Source organism: Carlito syrichta, unplaced genomic scaffold (assembly GCF_000164805.1).
Source record: "Carlito syrichta isolate Samal-C Ts95f unplaced genomic scaffold, Tarsius_syrichta-2.0.1 Scaffold301936, whole genome shotgun sequence".
In the NCBI taxonomy this organism is placed as follows: Eukaryota; Metazoa; Chordata; class Mammalia; order Primates; family Tarsiidae; genus Carlito; species Carlito syrichta.
Genome location: NW_007246032.1, coordinates 357,113 through 373,457, shown reverse-complemented (window position 1 = coordinate 373,457; position 16,345 = coordinate 357,113). Strand labels below are relative to the sequence as shown.

General features: G+C 42.9%; 1 protein-coding gene across 1 annotated transcript in view; it reads left to right on the top strand.

Moving 5' to 3' along the window:
- The window catches only part of CSMD2 (CUB and Sushi multiple domains 2), a 169,832-nt gene that overhangs the window by 91,259 nt on the left and 62,228 nt on the right, over window positions 1-16,345 (top strand). The window contains exons 21-25 of the mRNA XM_008055741.2: window positions 3,700-3,780; window positions 4,299-4,412; window positions 8,717-8,905; window positions 11,767-11,913; window positions 14,601-14,789. Of these exons, the coding sequence (XP_008053932.1) occupies window positions 3,700-3,780; window positions 4,299-4,412; window positions 8,717-8,905; window positions 11,767-11,913; window positions 14,601-14,789 (720 nt within the window). The remainder of the gene's footprint in view (window positions 1-3,699; window positions 3,781-4,298; window positions 4,413-8,716; window positions 8,906-11,766; window positions 11,914-14,600; window positions 14,790-16,345) is intronic.

Below are 16,345 nucleotides of genomic sequence, written 5' to 3'. Positions count from 1 at the left end.
ACATTGTGTAAATGTACCACATTTTCTTTATCCAGTTCACTTTCCATGGGCAGCATGGTTAGTTCCATGTTTTTGCTATTGTGAATAATGCTGCAATAAACATGTGTATGCGGGTATCTTTTTTTATCAAGTGATTTGAGTTCCTCCAGGTATATTTCCAGAAGGAGGATTACTGGGTCATATGGAAGGTCAATTTTTAGATCTTTTAGAAATTGCCACACTATTTTCCACAGAGGTTGTACTAGTTTACATTCCCACCAACAATGTAGAGTGTTCCCTTTTTACCACATCCTCTCCAGCATCTGTTGTTTTGTGAGTTATTGATGATGGCCATCCTGACTGGAGTTAGGTGGTATCTCAGTGTGGTTTTCATTTGCATTTCTTTGATGATTAGTGAGGTTGATCACTTTTTCATGTATCTGGTAGCTGCTCATATGTCTTCTTCTGAGAAGTGTCTACACAAATCTTTTGTCCATTTTTTAATAGGGTTATTTGCTTTTTTTCTTTTGGCACACTTGAGTTCCTTGTAGATCCTAGCTGTTGGGCCTTTGTCAGATTCACAATTGGCAAATATTTTTTCCCATTCTGTAGGCTGTTCTCCCTACTCTCTTGATGGTTTCTTTTGCTTTACAGAAGCATTTCCGTTTGATGAGGTTCCACTTTTCTATCTTATCTCTTATGACATTTGCTTTTGGAGAGTTGATCAGGAATTGGTTGCCTATTCCAATTTCCATAAGGGTGTTTCCTACATTTTCTCCTAGGATTCTTATAGGTTGAGGTTTTACATTTAGATCTTTGATCCATTTAGAGTTGATTTTTGTGTATGGTGATAGGTAGGGGTTCTGTTTCAGTCTTCTACAAGTGGTCAGCCAGTTTCCCCAGCACCATTTACTGAATAGGTTCTCCTCTCCCCATTGGTTGTTGGTGGAGGCTTTGTCAAAGATGAGTTGGTTAAGAAATTGAAGTTTTAGCCAGGCTCAGTGGCTCAGCCTGTAATCCCGTGCCTTTGGGAGGCTGAGGTGAGTGGATTGCCTGAGCCCGCGGGTTCGAGACCCGCCTGAACAGCGAGACCTCATCTCTACAATAAATCAAAAAAAATCAGCCGAGCATGGTAGCGCATGCCTGTAATTCCAGCTACTTGGAAGGCTGAGGCGGAAGGATCTCCGGAGCCCAGGAGGTCGAGGCTGCAGTGGCCGGGAGCGGCCACTGCACTCCAGTTTGGGCGACAGAGTGAGACTCCAACTCAAAAAAAAAAAAAAGAAATTGAAGTTTTGCTTCCAGAATCTCTCTATCCTGTTCCACCGGTCTATACCAATTCAGATTGTCTTATTGTTCTTGTACCAATACCTGGTTGTGTTGATTATTGTAGTTTTATAGTGGAGTTTGAAGGCTGGAAGTATGATATCTCCTGCTTTGTCTCTTATGCTAAGGATTGTTTTGGCTATTCGTTGTCTTTTATATTTCCATATTAATTTCTGTATTTTTTCCAGGTCTGAGAAGAATGACATTGGTAATTTAATGGGTATTATGTTGAATCTGTAGATTGCCTTGAGTAGGTTGTCCATCTTAACAATGTTAATTCATGAGCATGGAATATTCTTCTATTTGTTTGTATCTTCTTTGATTTTTTAGAGCAATGTTTTCTAGTTTTCATTGTAAAGGCCTTTCACTTCTCTGGTTAGGAAGATAACAAGAGATTTCATTTTTTGTGGTTATTGTGAATGGGATTGTGCTTTTTATTCGGGTTTCTGTCTGTTTATTGTTGGTGTATAGGGATGTGACTGTCTTTTGCAGGTTTATTTTGTACCCTGAGTAGAAGAATTTCATCACAGTTTTATTTATATGGCAAAACTTTGGAAGCCTAAATGGTTAACAATGGTGTATCTGTTAAAGAAATTCTAAGTAAATCCATATAATTAAATCCTATGAAGTTTTTTCCGTCATATTTTTGAAGAAATTTAATTATATGGGAAAATTCTAAATGTTTAAATATATAATATATGATGCAAATTGTGTCAGAGAAAAATATTTATATATGCTGAGAGAATAAACACTGTGAGAACTTACAGTAATAGGTCAACAGTGATTATCTCTGAGAGGACAGTGAATTTTATCTTCTTTCTAATGTTTTCACAGAATATCTCAGATTTTCTTTAATGATAGTGTATTCCATTTGTATTTTTTTTTTTCAAAAAAAAAGAACACAATTTTTTAAAAACATAGAAGAGATTAGGTTGATTTTGGATATAGTAATAATAACAGCAACTAACACCTGTAAACACTTAACTGTGCTGGTTATAAAAGCCAAGTTAGGAGTCCACACTGAACTTTGCCTCGGTAATACCATCCTGCCTCCAACACCATTCAGTCCCTGCCCACAGGGATGGATTCAAGTTTAGGGAATCCACTGAAGCCACAAGAGTTTGGTCAAAGGGCAGCAGGGTCAGCTTGTTAGCTGGCTTCAGTGGGAGCTCACAGAAGACACGCACAGGGTGTAGAAGCCAAGTAGTGGGAGCAGCCAGACCAGGACTCAAATTCTGCCTGTTCCACTCAATTCCTGTTTGACCCTGGGAAAGTCACTTCACTTTTCTGAATCTCATTTGCTCATGAGTATAGTAAGTGTACCTTACAGCTTGATCAGCAGTTGTGAGGGTTTAGAGTAGCAGCCTGTGAAAGTGCTGACATCCAAGAGGTACTCAGCAAACGCTCCTCTCTCACACTTCAGTGCTGGCGACGGTATCACAGGCTTCCTCTCGGAGAGTCTCTCCTTTATTATTTTTTTTTAAGATTACAAATTGGTTTTTATTTGTGATTCTAGAATCAGGCAACACCTGTCTAGAAGATAGAATGATTATTCCAATGAGCCAAGCAGAGGAGGTTGGTTTTATAGACAGAAAAGGGTAGAAAAACAGACAAACAGGAAACAAAAAGTGGACTGGTCTTTTCAAAGTTACTTTTCTTGTAAAGGCCAAGGTGGAGGGGACTTGCTTATCGTGATGCCTAAAACAGACCTGTTTGGGGTTTTGGTTATTCTCTCTCTCTCTTCCTCCCTCTCTCTCTCTCCCTCTCTCCCTCTCTCTCTCTCTCTCACCTCTCCTCGCTCTCTTCTCTCTCTCTCTCTCTGTCCGTTTCTCTCCCTTTCCCCTCTCTCTCTCTCTCTCTCTCTCTCTCTCTCTCTCTCTCTCTCTCTCTCTCTCTCACACCTCTCCTCGCTCTCTTGCTCTTGATTTTTTTCAGTTTGCATAATTTAGTTTCCACTTGGTGGCCTGACACTTTAGCATGACTGACTCCATTTTTTGTTCTGTTGGGCTTAGTGCAGGAGCTCAGTTCAAACCAGTGTCCTCCAATATATTTTATTTAACACTTATTAGTAATGCAGAATCTCAGGTCCCACCCAAGAATCACCGAATCAGAACCTCTGAAGGTGAGGCCAAGAATCAGTGTTTTAACAAGCCTTCCTATTTTGCGTGCTTAACATTTTGCATGACCTGTATTCTGTTCCTTTAGTAATTATTTCTTTATTATTCATTTAAATAAGGGTAACAGGAGATAAGCAAAATAGGGCTTGGCTAAACTTGTCCTAGGTACAGATAAATTCGTGTGAATATCTGTTGTGAGAAAGTGAAAGATTGAACAAACGAATCTCTGTGCTCTGAGAATGGTGATTCTACCCTGACTTGTCTGTTTTTATCTTTTCAGCTTCTCCACTCACCAAGTGCCCTCCTCCCACCATCCTCCCCAATGCCGAAGTTGTCACAGAGAATGAAGAATTCAACATAGGTACCACCTCCCAAGCCTCCAAGTACTGAAAGCCCAAGGTTGGGTGGGAGGGGCCAGGTGGAGGTGAGGCTGTCAGGCCAGAGGGGCTCATCTTGTCCTCCTGTCCAGGGAAAGAAAAACAGGAGACCTCATACCAGAGGATTGAGATTCTGACAGCTGAGTTTGCACCCAAAATACAATCACTCTTCCTTTTAGCCACATCTAGAAAGAGAAGCCAGGAAAATACTTCCCTTCTGTGATTCAAGTCAGCATGTTTTTGAGAAATAAGTCCATGCAAGACATTCTAAAGTTTCCTGAAATGTGAAATATTCGTAGACTCAGGCAAAGCCTGAGACCCTGTGAAAGAGAAAAGTTCCCTGGGCCAATTGGGACGAAACTCAGCTAGTTATTTAAATCTCAACAGAATATGACCTGCCACTGATTATCTTACCCGGAAGTGGGTTAAAGGTACCAAAGGCTGCCCATCAGCCCTGTCTGGACTTCTCCAAAAAGTTCCCATGTTGGTGTCTCTTTGACAGGTGACATTGTACGCTACAGATGCCTCCCTGGCTTTACCTTAGTGGGGAATGAAATCCTGACCTGCAAACTTGGAACTTACCTGCAGTTTGAAGGCCCACCCCCAATATGTGAAGGTAATTGCATGGAGCCGCATCTTTACCAGGCCTAGACGTTCTTCCAGAACAAAGCCCTGTTTTGTTCCTCTTTCCATTTCCAATTCTTACTCGGTTGTTGGCCCATAAGGTGAAAGGTCACTTGTTGAATATTGTCTGATGAATTAATGAGGGAATGAGGAATGAAAAATAGATTATTCTAGATGGGTTCTCTGCCCTGTTCTGAGGCCTAGGGCTGTGAATTGGCCACAGTGGCCACGTTTACTTCTGTCTTTCTTTTTCCTTACCTGGGCACTCCTTAGAATTGCAAACTGAGCACTGGAAGGAGGACATCACTGACCAGGACCTCAGGAAGGGGTGGGCTCACACACCAACCCTGCCCTACTGGAGTCTAAATGCTTCAAGGTCCCTTCTGCTCAGCTAGTGCAGTGCCTTGACAGAAGATGAATTCACTTCGCCTAGTTCTCCCAACTAAGATCAGAAACAACATTCCCCACTCACTAGGCATCTGGCTGAGGGCAAGCTATCTGATTGTCCCATGCCTCAATCTTCTCTTCTGTAAAATGAAGATAATGATCGTTCTTATGCCATGGGGTCATTGTTAGGAATTAAACTGGCCAGTAATGCAAAGCAACTTAGAACTGTGCCTGGCGTATAGTAACTGCTCCAAGTTAGCTGTTAATATTATCACTAGTACGACTGCTTCCAGTACTATTGCTACCAACTAATATTCAGTAGCCTTTGGGAAAAACCTTTCCCCATTCCCTCAGAAAGTGAGAGTAAAAGGAATCTACAATGTGGATTGTTACTGAGAAAGAGAGGAGCCAACCACAAACCACTGAACCAGCTGCCCGATGCACTGAGAAATTCAGTATCTGCTTATTTCAACTGAACTGACCCAGCCTCGTGCCAAACAACCAGCCCCCAGAAACAGTGAACTTTAGCCTTCATTCTGCTGCAGAACCAACTTGCTTTGTTCCAGTCTGTTTCTGGCACTGTTTCTGGAACTCCATGGCCCCATCTTCATGGCTTTTCTCCCCATTCTCAGTCTTGTGCTTTCCTCTGGGACTTGGTGTCATTCTTGCCTTCTTCAGATGTAAACTTTCATAGTCATTTGTGTATTAGGAGCTTTACTGAGATGTAAGTCACATACATGCAATTTACCCTCTTAAAGTGTACATTTCAATACTTTTTAGTACAATTATGCATCACTTAACCACATATGTTCTGAGAAATGTGTTGTTAAGCAATTTTGTACTTGTATGAATATGATAGAGTGTGCTTACACAGACCTGAATGGCAAAGCCCACTACACACCTAGGCTATTGGTGTGGCCTATTGCTCCTAGGCTTCAAATGTGTACAGCATGTTGCTGTACTGAATACTGTAGGCAATTGTAAGTATTTGGGTATCTACACGTATCTAAACATTGAAAAGGTATGTTAAGAATATGGTATAAAAAATAAAAAATGGAGCCGGGCTCGGTGGCTCAGCCTGTAATCTCGCGCCTTTGGGAGGCTGAGGTGAGTAGATTGCTTGAGCCCGCGGGTTCGAGACCCACCTGGGCAGCGAGACCTCATCTCTACAATAAATCAAAAAATCAGCTGGTCATGGTAGCACATGCCTGTAATTCTGGCTACTTGAAAGGCTGAGGCGGAAGGATCGCCAGAGCCCAGCAGTTTGAGGCTGCAGTGGCCGGGAGTGGCCACTGCACTCCAGCCTGGGTGAAAGAGTGAGACTCCAACTCAAAAAAATAAATAAATAAATAAAAATTAAAAGTGGTACATCTGTTCAGGGCACTTACCATGAATGGAGCTTGTAGGGCTGGAAGTTGCTCTGGGTGAATCAGTGAGTGAATGTGAAGGCCAGGACATCACTGTATACTACTGTAGACTTTATAAGCACTGCACACCAAATGAATCTTAAATTTTTTCTTTCTTCAATAATAAACTAACATTAGCTTACTTTAACATTTTTGTTTTATGAACTTATTGATTTTTTAATTCTGACTCTTTTGTAATAACACTTAGCTTAAAGTACAAACATATTGTACAACTGTACAAAAATATCTTCTTTCTTTATATTCTTATTCTATAAGCTTTTTTCTATTTTGAAATTTTTTTAATTTATTTTTTACTTTGTAAACTTTTCTGGTAAAAATGCAGCACTAGACCTACACAGGGTCAGGATCATCAATATCACTGTCTTTCACCTCCACATCTTGTCCCACTGGAAGGTCTTCAGGGCCAATAATATACCTGGAGCTGTCATTTCCTAGGATAATAACATCTTCTTCTGGAATAGCTCCTGAAGAATCTGCCAGAGGCTGTTTTACAATTAACTTAAAAAACATAAGTAGAGGAAGTACACTTTAAAATAAATAATAAAAAGTATAGCATAGTAAATACATTAACCAGTAACATAGTCATTTGTTATCATCAAGTATTATGTACTGTACATAATTGCATGTGCTATATTGTATACAATAGCAGCAAGGTAGGTGCCTTTACACCAACATCACCACAGAGGCGTGAGTAATTTGTTGTGTTACAATGTTACAACAGCTACTACAACACTAGGTACTAGGCAGCAACTCTATTATAACCTTTGGAAAGACCATCCTATGTGAGTCCATCATTGACCGAAATGTCATGCAGCACATGACCCCACCAAAGATACCAAGACTAGATGGTCTTATAGGATACTAATAAACCTTCAAAGGCCAATTTTGAGCATTGGAAAAAAAAGAAACTTGTAAACACAAATGCCCAAATCTGATAAAGTTGCCCAGAAAAAGGAAAATCTACAAACTAATCTCATTTGAGAGTATATGATTGTTTTCCCTCAATAGAGGCAGTTTCAAGTAGAAAGGTAAAGATCTTGGGGAGCAGATCTGGTAGAGGCAGGAGTGGACCATGAGGCCTAAGGGAACTTAAATTTAGCAACACGTCTCAGTGACCAGGTCATCAGGTTAGTGAAATCAGGAGCATTTCAAAGACCAGGCGGGTTTTCCCTAGAAGAAATTTACTCTTTTTCCTCTTACAAAATAAAAAGTAAGTTTTACTGAGAAAAGACAGTGAGTGCCTTTCACAGCTACTAGGAAGGAAGCCCGATGAATCCTGTAAAATTCTAGGCCACAGCAAGCCTCTGTCTAGGAGCTCAGACCGTTACTGGCTAGCAAGCCCCACTTCTGTGAAGGCTAGGGTTGCAGGAAATAGGTGAGAGGGGTGGAGCGCCAGTGGCATGGACTCGTACCTAGAACAGCATTACCTGAGACTATGATCCAGGGATTCGTCCTTGGCCTTGTAGTCCCAAATGCTCCCTCTTCCCAGTGACCCAGACTCAGCACACTCAGGAAGCTCATTTAAAGGCACATCTACCACAAAGTACCAATTTCTCCATTTGCAGTGACCGAAATATGCAACTACTGTCAATGACAAACCTTTTTAAGGTATTGAAGAAGTTGGTTTAATCCCCAGAACTATGCTTTGGGGTCCCCAACCCAAGCAAATGAAGGTGGATTGTCTTGAGATTTGTTTTGTGAGACTGTTGTGATGCTTCCCTGCACCCCAGGACAGAGCACCTCCCCGGTACCTGTGAATGGCCTCTCTGTGCCAACATCTTCCCTCCCCTTCATGGCGAGGACAGAAAACCCATTCCTGCTCCTCCGTTTCTAAGTTCCACATTCATTGTCCTCCTTAGGGTGACTTTTTTTTCTTTAGATTTGTTAATACTACTAATTAGGCCACAGCCATGCTCTGAGACTCTTTCTGTTCAAGATGCACTTATCATCACTATCTTTACATTTTATTGAGGCACTATGTTGCAAGCCAGTACATATATTATTTCATATAAGATATTTTATACAACACAAGAGCCCTGTAAGGTTGGTGCTACCTGTAAATCCTGGTGCGTGTGACTCAAAGTCCTATGTGCTTACCTCTGCCCTATTGAGTACTATCTTTACACAAATCAAACCCATTTTATAGATGATCTCTTTTGGATTTGGGGATGCCTAATTGTTGTCTAGCGGTATGTACTAGCCCCACCACCTGCCTCAAAGCCAGGTAGTAGAGCCCACGACTGAGCTAGGAATAACTCCAGCCAACTGGCCAGGCCTGAGTCCCAGCAATACTGTGACTCTGACACAGGATCTGAGCCTACCTCATGTCATGGAACAGTACAGTGATGGGCATGTGGCCTTATGTGAATGTCCTTAAATACTAACTGCCTGATGATTGTCTTTTGTACTGAGCAAAGTAAATGTGCTGGCCCTAGTTCCATCTCAACCCCATTTACCTGGCATATCTCTTTCTTTCTCCAAGTGCACTGCCCAACGAATGAACTTCTGACAGACTCCACGGGAGTGATCCTGAGTCAGAGCTACCCTGGAAGCTATCCCCAGTTCCAGACCTGCTCTTGGCTGGTGAGAGTGGAACCTGAATATAACATCACACTCACAGTGGAGTACTTCCTCAGCGAGAAGCAGTATGATGAATTTGAGATCTTTGATGGTAAGTCTGCTTAATGCCGTACAGTCCTTATAGTTCTCTGCAGGATATGGTGTGGACTTGCTCCAGAAACCTAGGAGTCTGTGCTGCCGTTTTACTGTTAGGGCTTGCCAGAAGCTCCACGTGATGTCTTTCTCTACCACAGAAACCCCAAGACCATGGAATCTGATGGGTTATATGGCCCAAGCACAGGACTACTTACTGCAGCTTGAACCTATTACAGAACCTTTCTTACTCTATCTCCCACTCAAAGCTATCACTCTTGAATATCAGCCAATTAATGAGTCATAGTACTTAGTATTTCCAAGTGAAGAGTGTGCTACCCCCAAAACTCAGGAAGGTCTCCAAAAATTGTGCTTCTGCTTTGGTATTAGGAGGGAAAAGGTGAGATCATATCCTCTTTAATTTGGAGTAAATGATTCCACATGCTCCAGACCATAACAGAGCACCTCCCCAGTGCCTGCAAATGGCCTCTCTGTGCCAGTATCTTCCCTCCTCTTCATGGAGAGGACAAAAACTCACTCCTGCTCCTCCTTTTCTAAGTTCCACACTCATTGTTCTCCTTAGGGTGACATTTTTTTCATTAAATTTGTTAATGCTGCTAATTAGGCCACAGCCAAGCTCTGAGACTATCTCTACATTTTATTGAGCCACTATGTTGCATGCTTTACATATATTATTTTGCTTCAAACTTTGGAGGATTTATCTCTTACCCTCAGAAGCATGTGTGTCTTGCAAAGGCATCTACACTAATTGTCCCTTCTCAGTCATCAGATCTAATTAATATGCTGCCCTCAATATAGTGAACCACTGGGCTATATTCTGCAGGATGTCCAGATGGTCCACAGCCCTTCACACTATATGATGACAGACAGCAGGAGCATTAACGTAACTCTGGGGCAAAACCGTGGATGCTCACTCTTGTCTACCTCATGTGAATGCAAACTGCTTCTGATCCTCCTCCCTGGTGGGTATGGAAAAGAATGCACTGCCAGGTCAACAGTATTCCACATGACCAAGACCATGTCAGTCTGCTGTAAGAAACATGTGTATCTGGCACAGCTGCTACAGTTGAGGCTCCTACTTGGTTAAGATTATACTGTGGGATGGACCCGGACCAGGGTTCCTTTTATTACCAACCCCAACCCTCACATACCCCTCCTCTAACACAGTAGCCATGGTAGTGTTTTAGATCCCCAGACAGCAGCATCAATTCACACCCTTATCCAGAAGTCTTTGGCATATCAGGATATTTCCTTTTCTATAATATTCGGTTATATGAGTAAATCATGGTTGGTCTTTTGGGGGGCAGAACTGGAGAATCACTACTATATCAAATTATCCAATTAGTGTCATTTTGCAGGGTTTTTTTTTCTTAGTCACCAAAAGTGTTCTGGAATGGAAATGAAGCCTGGCTCGGGTCTGCAAACTGGGCAAGGGATTGTGACTTTCCACTGGGGGTAGCTGTCTTAACCCTCCGTTTATCTACTCATATCTGTTCTCTTCATATATTCATACGTTGGGGGGCTGCTCTTTTTGGCCACCCATCTATCTTGCCCTTAGGAATACCATGTTCTATGAGCCATCTCCATAGATCCTGTAGGTCAGGCCCTCCCAGCTGCCATCCTGTCACTGTTGTAGGTTGTCTAAGATGTGTTCCAAGCTGGGTGCAGGTGGTATGAATCTAGAATAACCCTGATATTAAAATCTGTATACACACAGAGAGAGGGAGAGAGAACATTTTTTACTTTGAATAAATTAATGAATAAATGATTCTCAGATAAAATTAAGTGTAAATATCACTCTTTCTGCCCATTATATCAACCTTGCTGCCCATTTTAGTAATTATGCCAACCTTGCTTCTGACTACTCAGTTCTCCCATCTGGCCTCTGTATTCTAGGATCTTCTCATTACCACTAGGGAGCCCAGTTCTGTGATGACATCTCCTCTCATTTGTTTCGGACTACAGAAGACAGCCATTACTCAGTTTTCAGTAATGCTGGTGCTCACCTCCCCCAGCCCCTCACCTCCTGATTGCTTTAGTCAGGGGAGTGTCCCAGTTCCTCCTGAGACATATGGTCAGCTGGTGGGTGTTCTGCTTTTATAGGGCAGACCTATTCTAGCATGCTACTTCTCTGAACCTTTTGATTCCCTCCTTCGTAGTTTGCCACAGCAATTCTGACGGCTCTACCTTGTTTAATATGGTCCATTACCTTTCCCAAGCTTCAAAGAACTATCTCAGCAGCATATTAGAGCCATCATTCATGGGCTTTTCCAGGGCAATAAATCCTGTGTTACGGATTATCCAGCTTTATTTTCTGCCTCCCTTCAACCAGCCCCCTAGGATGCAAGCCCAGGCATTTAAGGTAGGAAAAAGGAAGAGGGAGGTCTTTCTCTAAGAGCCTTGAAACGCAACATTGTGAAGCTCTGTTACTTATGACCCTGAGACATGACGTTTTCCTCTAGCTTTATTACTATATAGTCATTCAGTAAATATATTTTCTTCTTAGCAGGCACTGAGCTGCTTTTAGTTCACACAAGAGGAGTAGGGTAGCCAAGTGGAAGAAGGCCCCAGTTTGAAAACTAGCTCTTCCATTAAACAGCTACTTGACCTTGGTCAAGTCCCACAGTGAAAATAGATTTCATCCCATCTGCCAACTCCTGTAGGGAGGCAGGGGCTTCCTAGAACATTGCTTTACAACTGGACTTAGAGTGCAGTGCCCGGGGATGCAGAGAGCAGCACAAGTATGAATGATTTTGGCAACTCTAAACAAGCTACCCAACCATCTGAGCCCCAGCATCTTCACCTGGCACTGCCTGCAGTAGCACAGATGATCTCTAATCCTGTGTCCTTCTCACCCAGGTCCCTCAGGACAAAGTCCACTGCTGAAAGCCCTCAGTGGGAATTACTCAGCTCCCCTGATTGTCACCAGCTCAAGTAATTCTGTGTACCTTCGCTGGTCATCTGATCATGCCTACAATCGGAAAGGCTTTAAGATTCGGTACTCAGGTGAGTAAAACATAAGGATTCGTGAGAGGGCCACAGCCCATGAGCCCCTTAAGTTGCTCATCTGAAGCACCCAAATAAGCTATGGCCTCTCTCCCCTTCAAGGCGGCGAGCTCCTCTGTGGGGACTGGGCAGCTGTTCTCTTCCTCTAAATCTACCTCTCCCACAGCTCTTCAAGAATTCTTGGCAGTTCCCACCTCTTCTTTTGATGCCTTTCCCCGTTTTCAGCCTTTCTTCTCTTCTTCTCATATAGTCAGTCAATGTATTTATATTATATATAATCTGATACTGCCTAAAGGTGATTCTGCCCCCTTAGGAAATTTCAGAAACATTAATAAAAGGTTACTAAAACTAAAAAGCCCTAAGACATGGGTCTCTAGCTGGCAACTGTTAGACAAGCAGCAAAGGATGGGCCATATTTCAAGGCTAGGAGCCTTTCTTCTGCTCTGCAAGCCATGTCTTATAGGCAGAGTCAGATCAAAAGCAAGGCCAGCCAGAAGGCTGACCTGGGCTACAGTCCATAAGGAGCACAAAAATGTCCCTGGGAATATAATGAGATGAAGAAAATTGAATTCTTCTGAACTCTCATCTGGCTGTGGTTGGAAGAAAGCTTCATAAGCTGCTTGATGCCCACTTTGAAGGGAGGTGGGTTCAGTGAACTGCCGACTGGACACTGCAAGCTTGGAGGCGAAATGAATTACTTAAAACCATGGGGGGTTTCACCATGCACCAGTTCCCTTTGAACACTTTTTCCCCTGGCTGCATTTGACCTACATTCCAGACAAATGTTGGACACATTTCTTTAAAATATCGGTTAGAAGGGATGTCAAGTTAAAACTGCCACTTGTCTCGGTCCATCGCTTCTCATGGGTCTCCTACTTGCAAGACCAGCCCAAACTTCAAGGGCCCATGTGAACAGTCTTAAAGAACCCTTGGGTGTGGCTTCCAGGGGAGTGTTATCCAGAGGAAGCTGAGAGGAGCCTGCAAGGAGGTGGATCTTTACTGTCTCAGAGTCTCTATCCTCTGCAAAGTCCACCCAACCTCTTCCTTCCCTGGTGCACACAGAAGAGGGGTGGGGGGGAGTGGCTTCAGGTTCCCAGGGTCATTGACCAGCTCTGGCACTAACAGATTCTAGGATTGCTAGACTAGGCACTTAACCACTTCAGGCCTCAGTTCCCTCATGAAGAAAAAGAAACCTTAAGGTACCTGTTAGGAGTGACTCAGGCTCAGTTCCTGGAAGCTGCTCATGCAAAAAGGAAATACAGCAGTTGAGCAGCATTTCACGATGCTGGCTGCTAATTTTGGAACTGAAAGCTATTAAGGAGTTACCCTTTCCTTGATGTTCTAAAGCCCAACATGTTTGGGGATAATGAGTCAGTTATAATTACAATACATATGGCTTGTAGAAAGTGAATTAATTACATGGTACACTAATTAATTAGTGCTTAATAATTCAGATACAGTAGACTCGTATAATTTATACCTGTGTCTATCACTGTAACTAAGTATATTCTTTGAGATTCTTGTTCCTGAGTAAGATAGCCATGTACAGACAATATACATAGGACATGGGGCAAAGTAGGAGTGGGGAAGCATATCTGGCTTAGAAGGGAGCTACTTAAAACAGCAATTTCACCAACAGAGGGGTGTGAAGTAAGAGGCCAGAGAACCTCACTGTGGGGTGGATGTAAGGGCCCTACATCCTAATCCTGCCTTATCCATGTCTTCCTGGGAAAGCCCACCAGGGACTCCTAGGGCAAACGAAGGGCATGTTCTGTGTGGTCCTTTGGTCGTCTCTCTTTCCCGCCTCACAGAACTCCCCCAACAGATCCCAGCAAGGTTTGTAATGTGAGTTCTCTCGGGCTGGGATTTTTGTCTGTTTTCTTCCTTGTTATATAGCCAGCACTGAGAACAACACCTGACACATAATAGACACTCGATATCTGTTTGTTGAATAAGTGAATGAAATAAATTGGAGCCATGTGAGGAGGGGAAATTAGCCCTATAGGGAAATTTATGTCCTGGATTGTCACAGATTCATCTTGGCTCATTCCCCTACACAACAGAAAGAAAGAGAAAAAACATTTATTGAGCACTAAGTGCCCTGGGCTATGCTGGGGGCTTTATATATGTGGTCTCATTTAAATTGTCCATGAACTTATGAGATACGTGTTACCAGTCCCAATTTACAGGCGAGGAAGCTGGAGCTGAAGGAGCTTCAGTGATTTGTCCCAAGTCACAGAGCTAGTTAGGTCAGAAATGGGACTTGAACCCAGACCTGACTGACTTCAGAGTTCACACCCCTGTAGGCACACCTTTCCAGGCCCATTTCAGTGGGTTCTACTTTCTAAATCTACTTGAGAGCTAAAGGGATCTGAAAGCTTGATTCTAGTCATACATCCAGCACTGCCTTCAGACCACAAAAGGACTGGTGCTTCATGGAGTTAAGTTTTTTTGTGGGGACTTTTTATGTGTGTTTGGTTTTTTCTTCCCCTTTGTTTTGTTTTGGCTTCACTAAACTGACTGGCTGTTCTTCAATATCTACCACTCAGACCTTCCCAAGTAGCAGAGGACTTGGCAGGGGCCAAGACAAGGAAACGGGGGGAGAAAAAGGGGGAGAAAGCCTGCGTGAAAGACCATGTCCGTCTTCCTCCTCACACTGGTTCCCTGAGCCTCCTCTTATTGTTCAGCCCCTTACTGCAGCCTGCCCAGGGCTCCACTCCATGGCTTCATCCTGGGCCAGACTAGCACCCAGCCCGGTGGCTCCATCCACTTTGGCTGCAACGCAGGCTACCGCTTGGTGGGACACAGCATGGCCATTTGTACCCGGCATCCCCAGGGCTACCACCTGTGGAGCGAGGCCATTCCTCTCTGTCAAGGTAAGAAGCAGCTGAAAAGGGGGTCACTGGGTATCTCAGATCCAGCTCACATCTTGGATTTGTCCCAAGACCAGTCATTGCCAAATGGGAGTTTCCTCTTTGATAATTAATCCATTCATTTAGCAAACATTTCTTGAGGATCTATAATATCTCAAGCCAGGGAATTACATGTACATAGCAGCTTTGGTGTTTTGAGAGCCATAGGGAAGATGGGTATGTGAGCACCTGAAATGCAAAGTGACAGAGGAAGGAAGTGTATCAAGAGTATAAACAGTGTGTGGAAGCTCAGAGGTAAGAAGGAACCTGCCTCCTCCTGGCCACCTGGGGGGGCTCCCAGCAGAGGGGTGTTTGGGTTCACGGAGCAAGTCTGTTGACTAAACATTTGAAATGCACCAGTCAGTTTCTGTGCATTACCTATTCTACTTCACGAGGTTTCCTTTTTCCTTAAAGTAATGTACATTCAGACTAGAAATCTAGAGGAAAAAAAGAACTATAAATAATACAAAAGAAAAGGTGAAAATGACCTATAATCCTATCACCCGAGATCACAGCTGTTATCATTTCAGCCAACTGTGGGAACCTTTTATATACTGATTACAAAAGCAGGATCATCAGTGTACAAGCTCTTAGTGTTTTGCTGACATCTTTCATATAATTAAATATAATTCCTTGTTATTATTTCAGTGGTTGCATGGCATTATGGGAAAACTCATTTATTCAAGTATCAATTTTATTGTTAGTTATTTGTATTTCTGTATTTTTACTACTATTAACGTATATTTCCATCTTTCTGAACATTTCATATTTTTTTCTTTTTTTTGAGTTGGAGTCTCACTCTGTCGCCCAGACTGGAGTGCAGTGGCCGCTCCCGGCCACCGCAGCCTCGACCTGCTGGGCTCCGGCGATCCTTCCGCCTCAGCCTTCCGAGTAGCCGGAATTACAGGCGTGCGCTACCACGCCCGGCTGATTTTTTGATTTATTGTAGAGATGAGGTCTCGCTGCCCAGGTGGGTCTCGAACCCGCGGGCTCAGGCAATCCACTCACCTCAGCCTCCCAAAGGCGCGAGATTACAGACTGAGCCACCATCTCAGAAATGAGATTGTGGAATCATAACATATGCAAAATGTATAGCTTTGATAGTTATTGCACCCCCAGAAAATGTGACTTTATTTATACTTCTACCAGCAACATCTGGGAACTGTTTCTCCCACAGTCTCAACATTATGTACTGCATTAAAAAAAGAGAAGAAAACTTTACCAATTACATAGACAAAGACAGGAAACCACATTGCTGTTTGGTTTTATTTTTTTGGTTTCCAGTGTGGTGAAGTACTTTTTAATGACATCTATTATATCTAATCCTCACAGCCTTCTCGCCTGTGCCTGCACTTTCTCAAAGAATAAAAACAATGTGTTATTAATAATCTCTAAGCCCTAAGCAAAGGTCACAGAGAACTGACTGTCCACTAATGGCAAATGTCATTTGGCTTCAGTCTCTGTGTCTCTAACTGCACCACCATGGACAAGTCTTTTTTCCAGAACTCTGATTTTGAAAC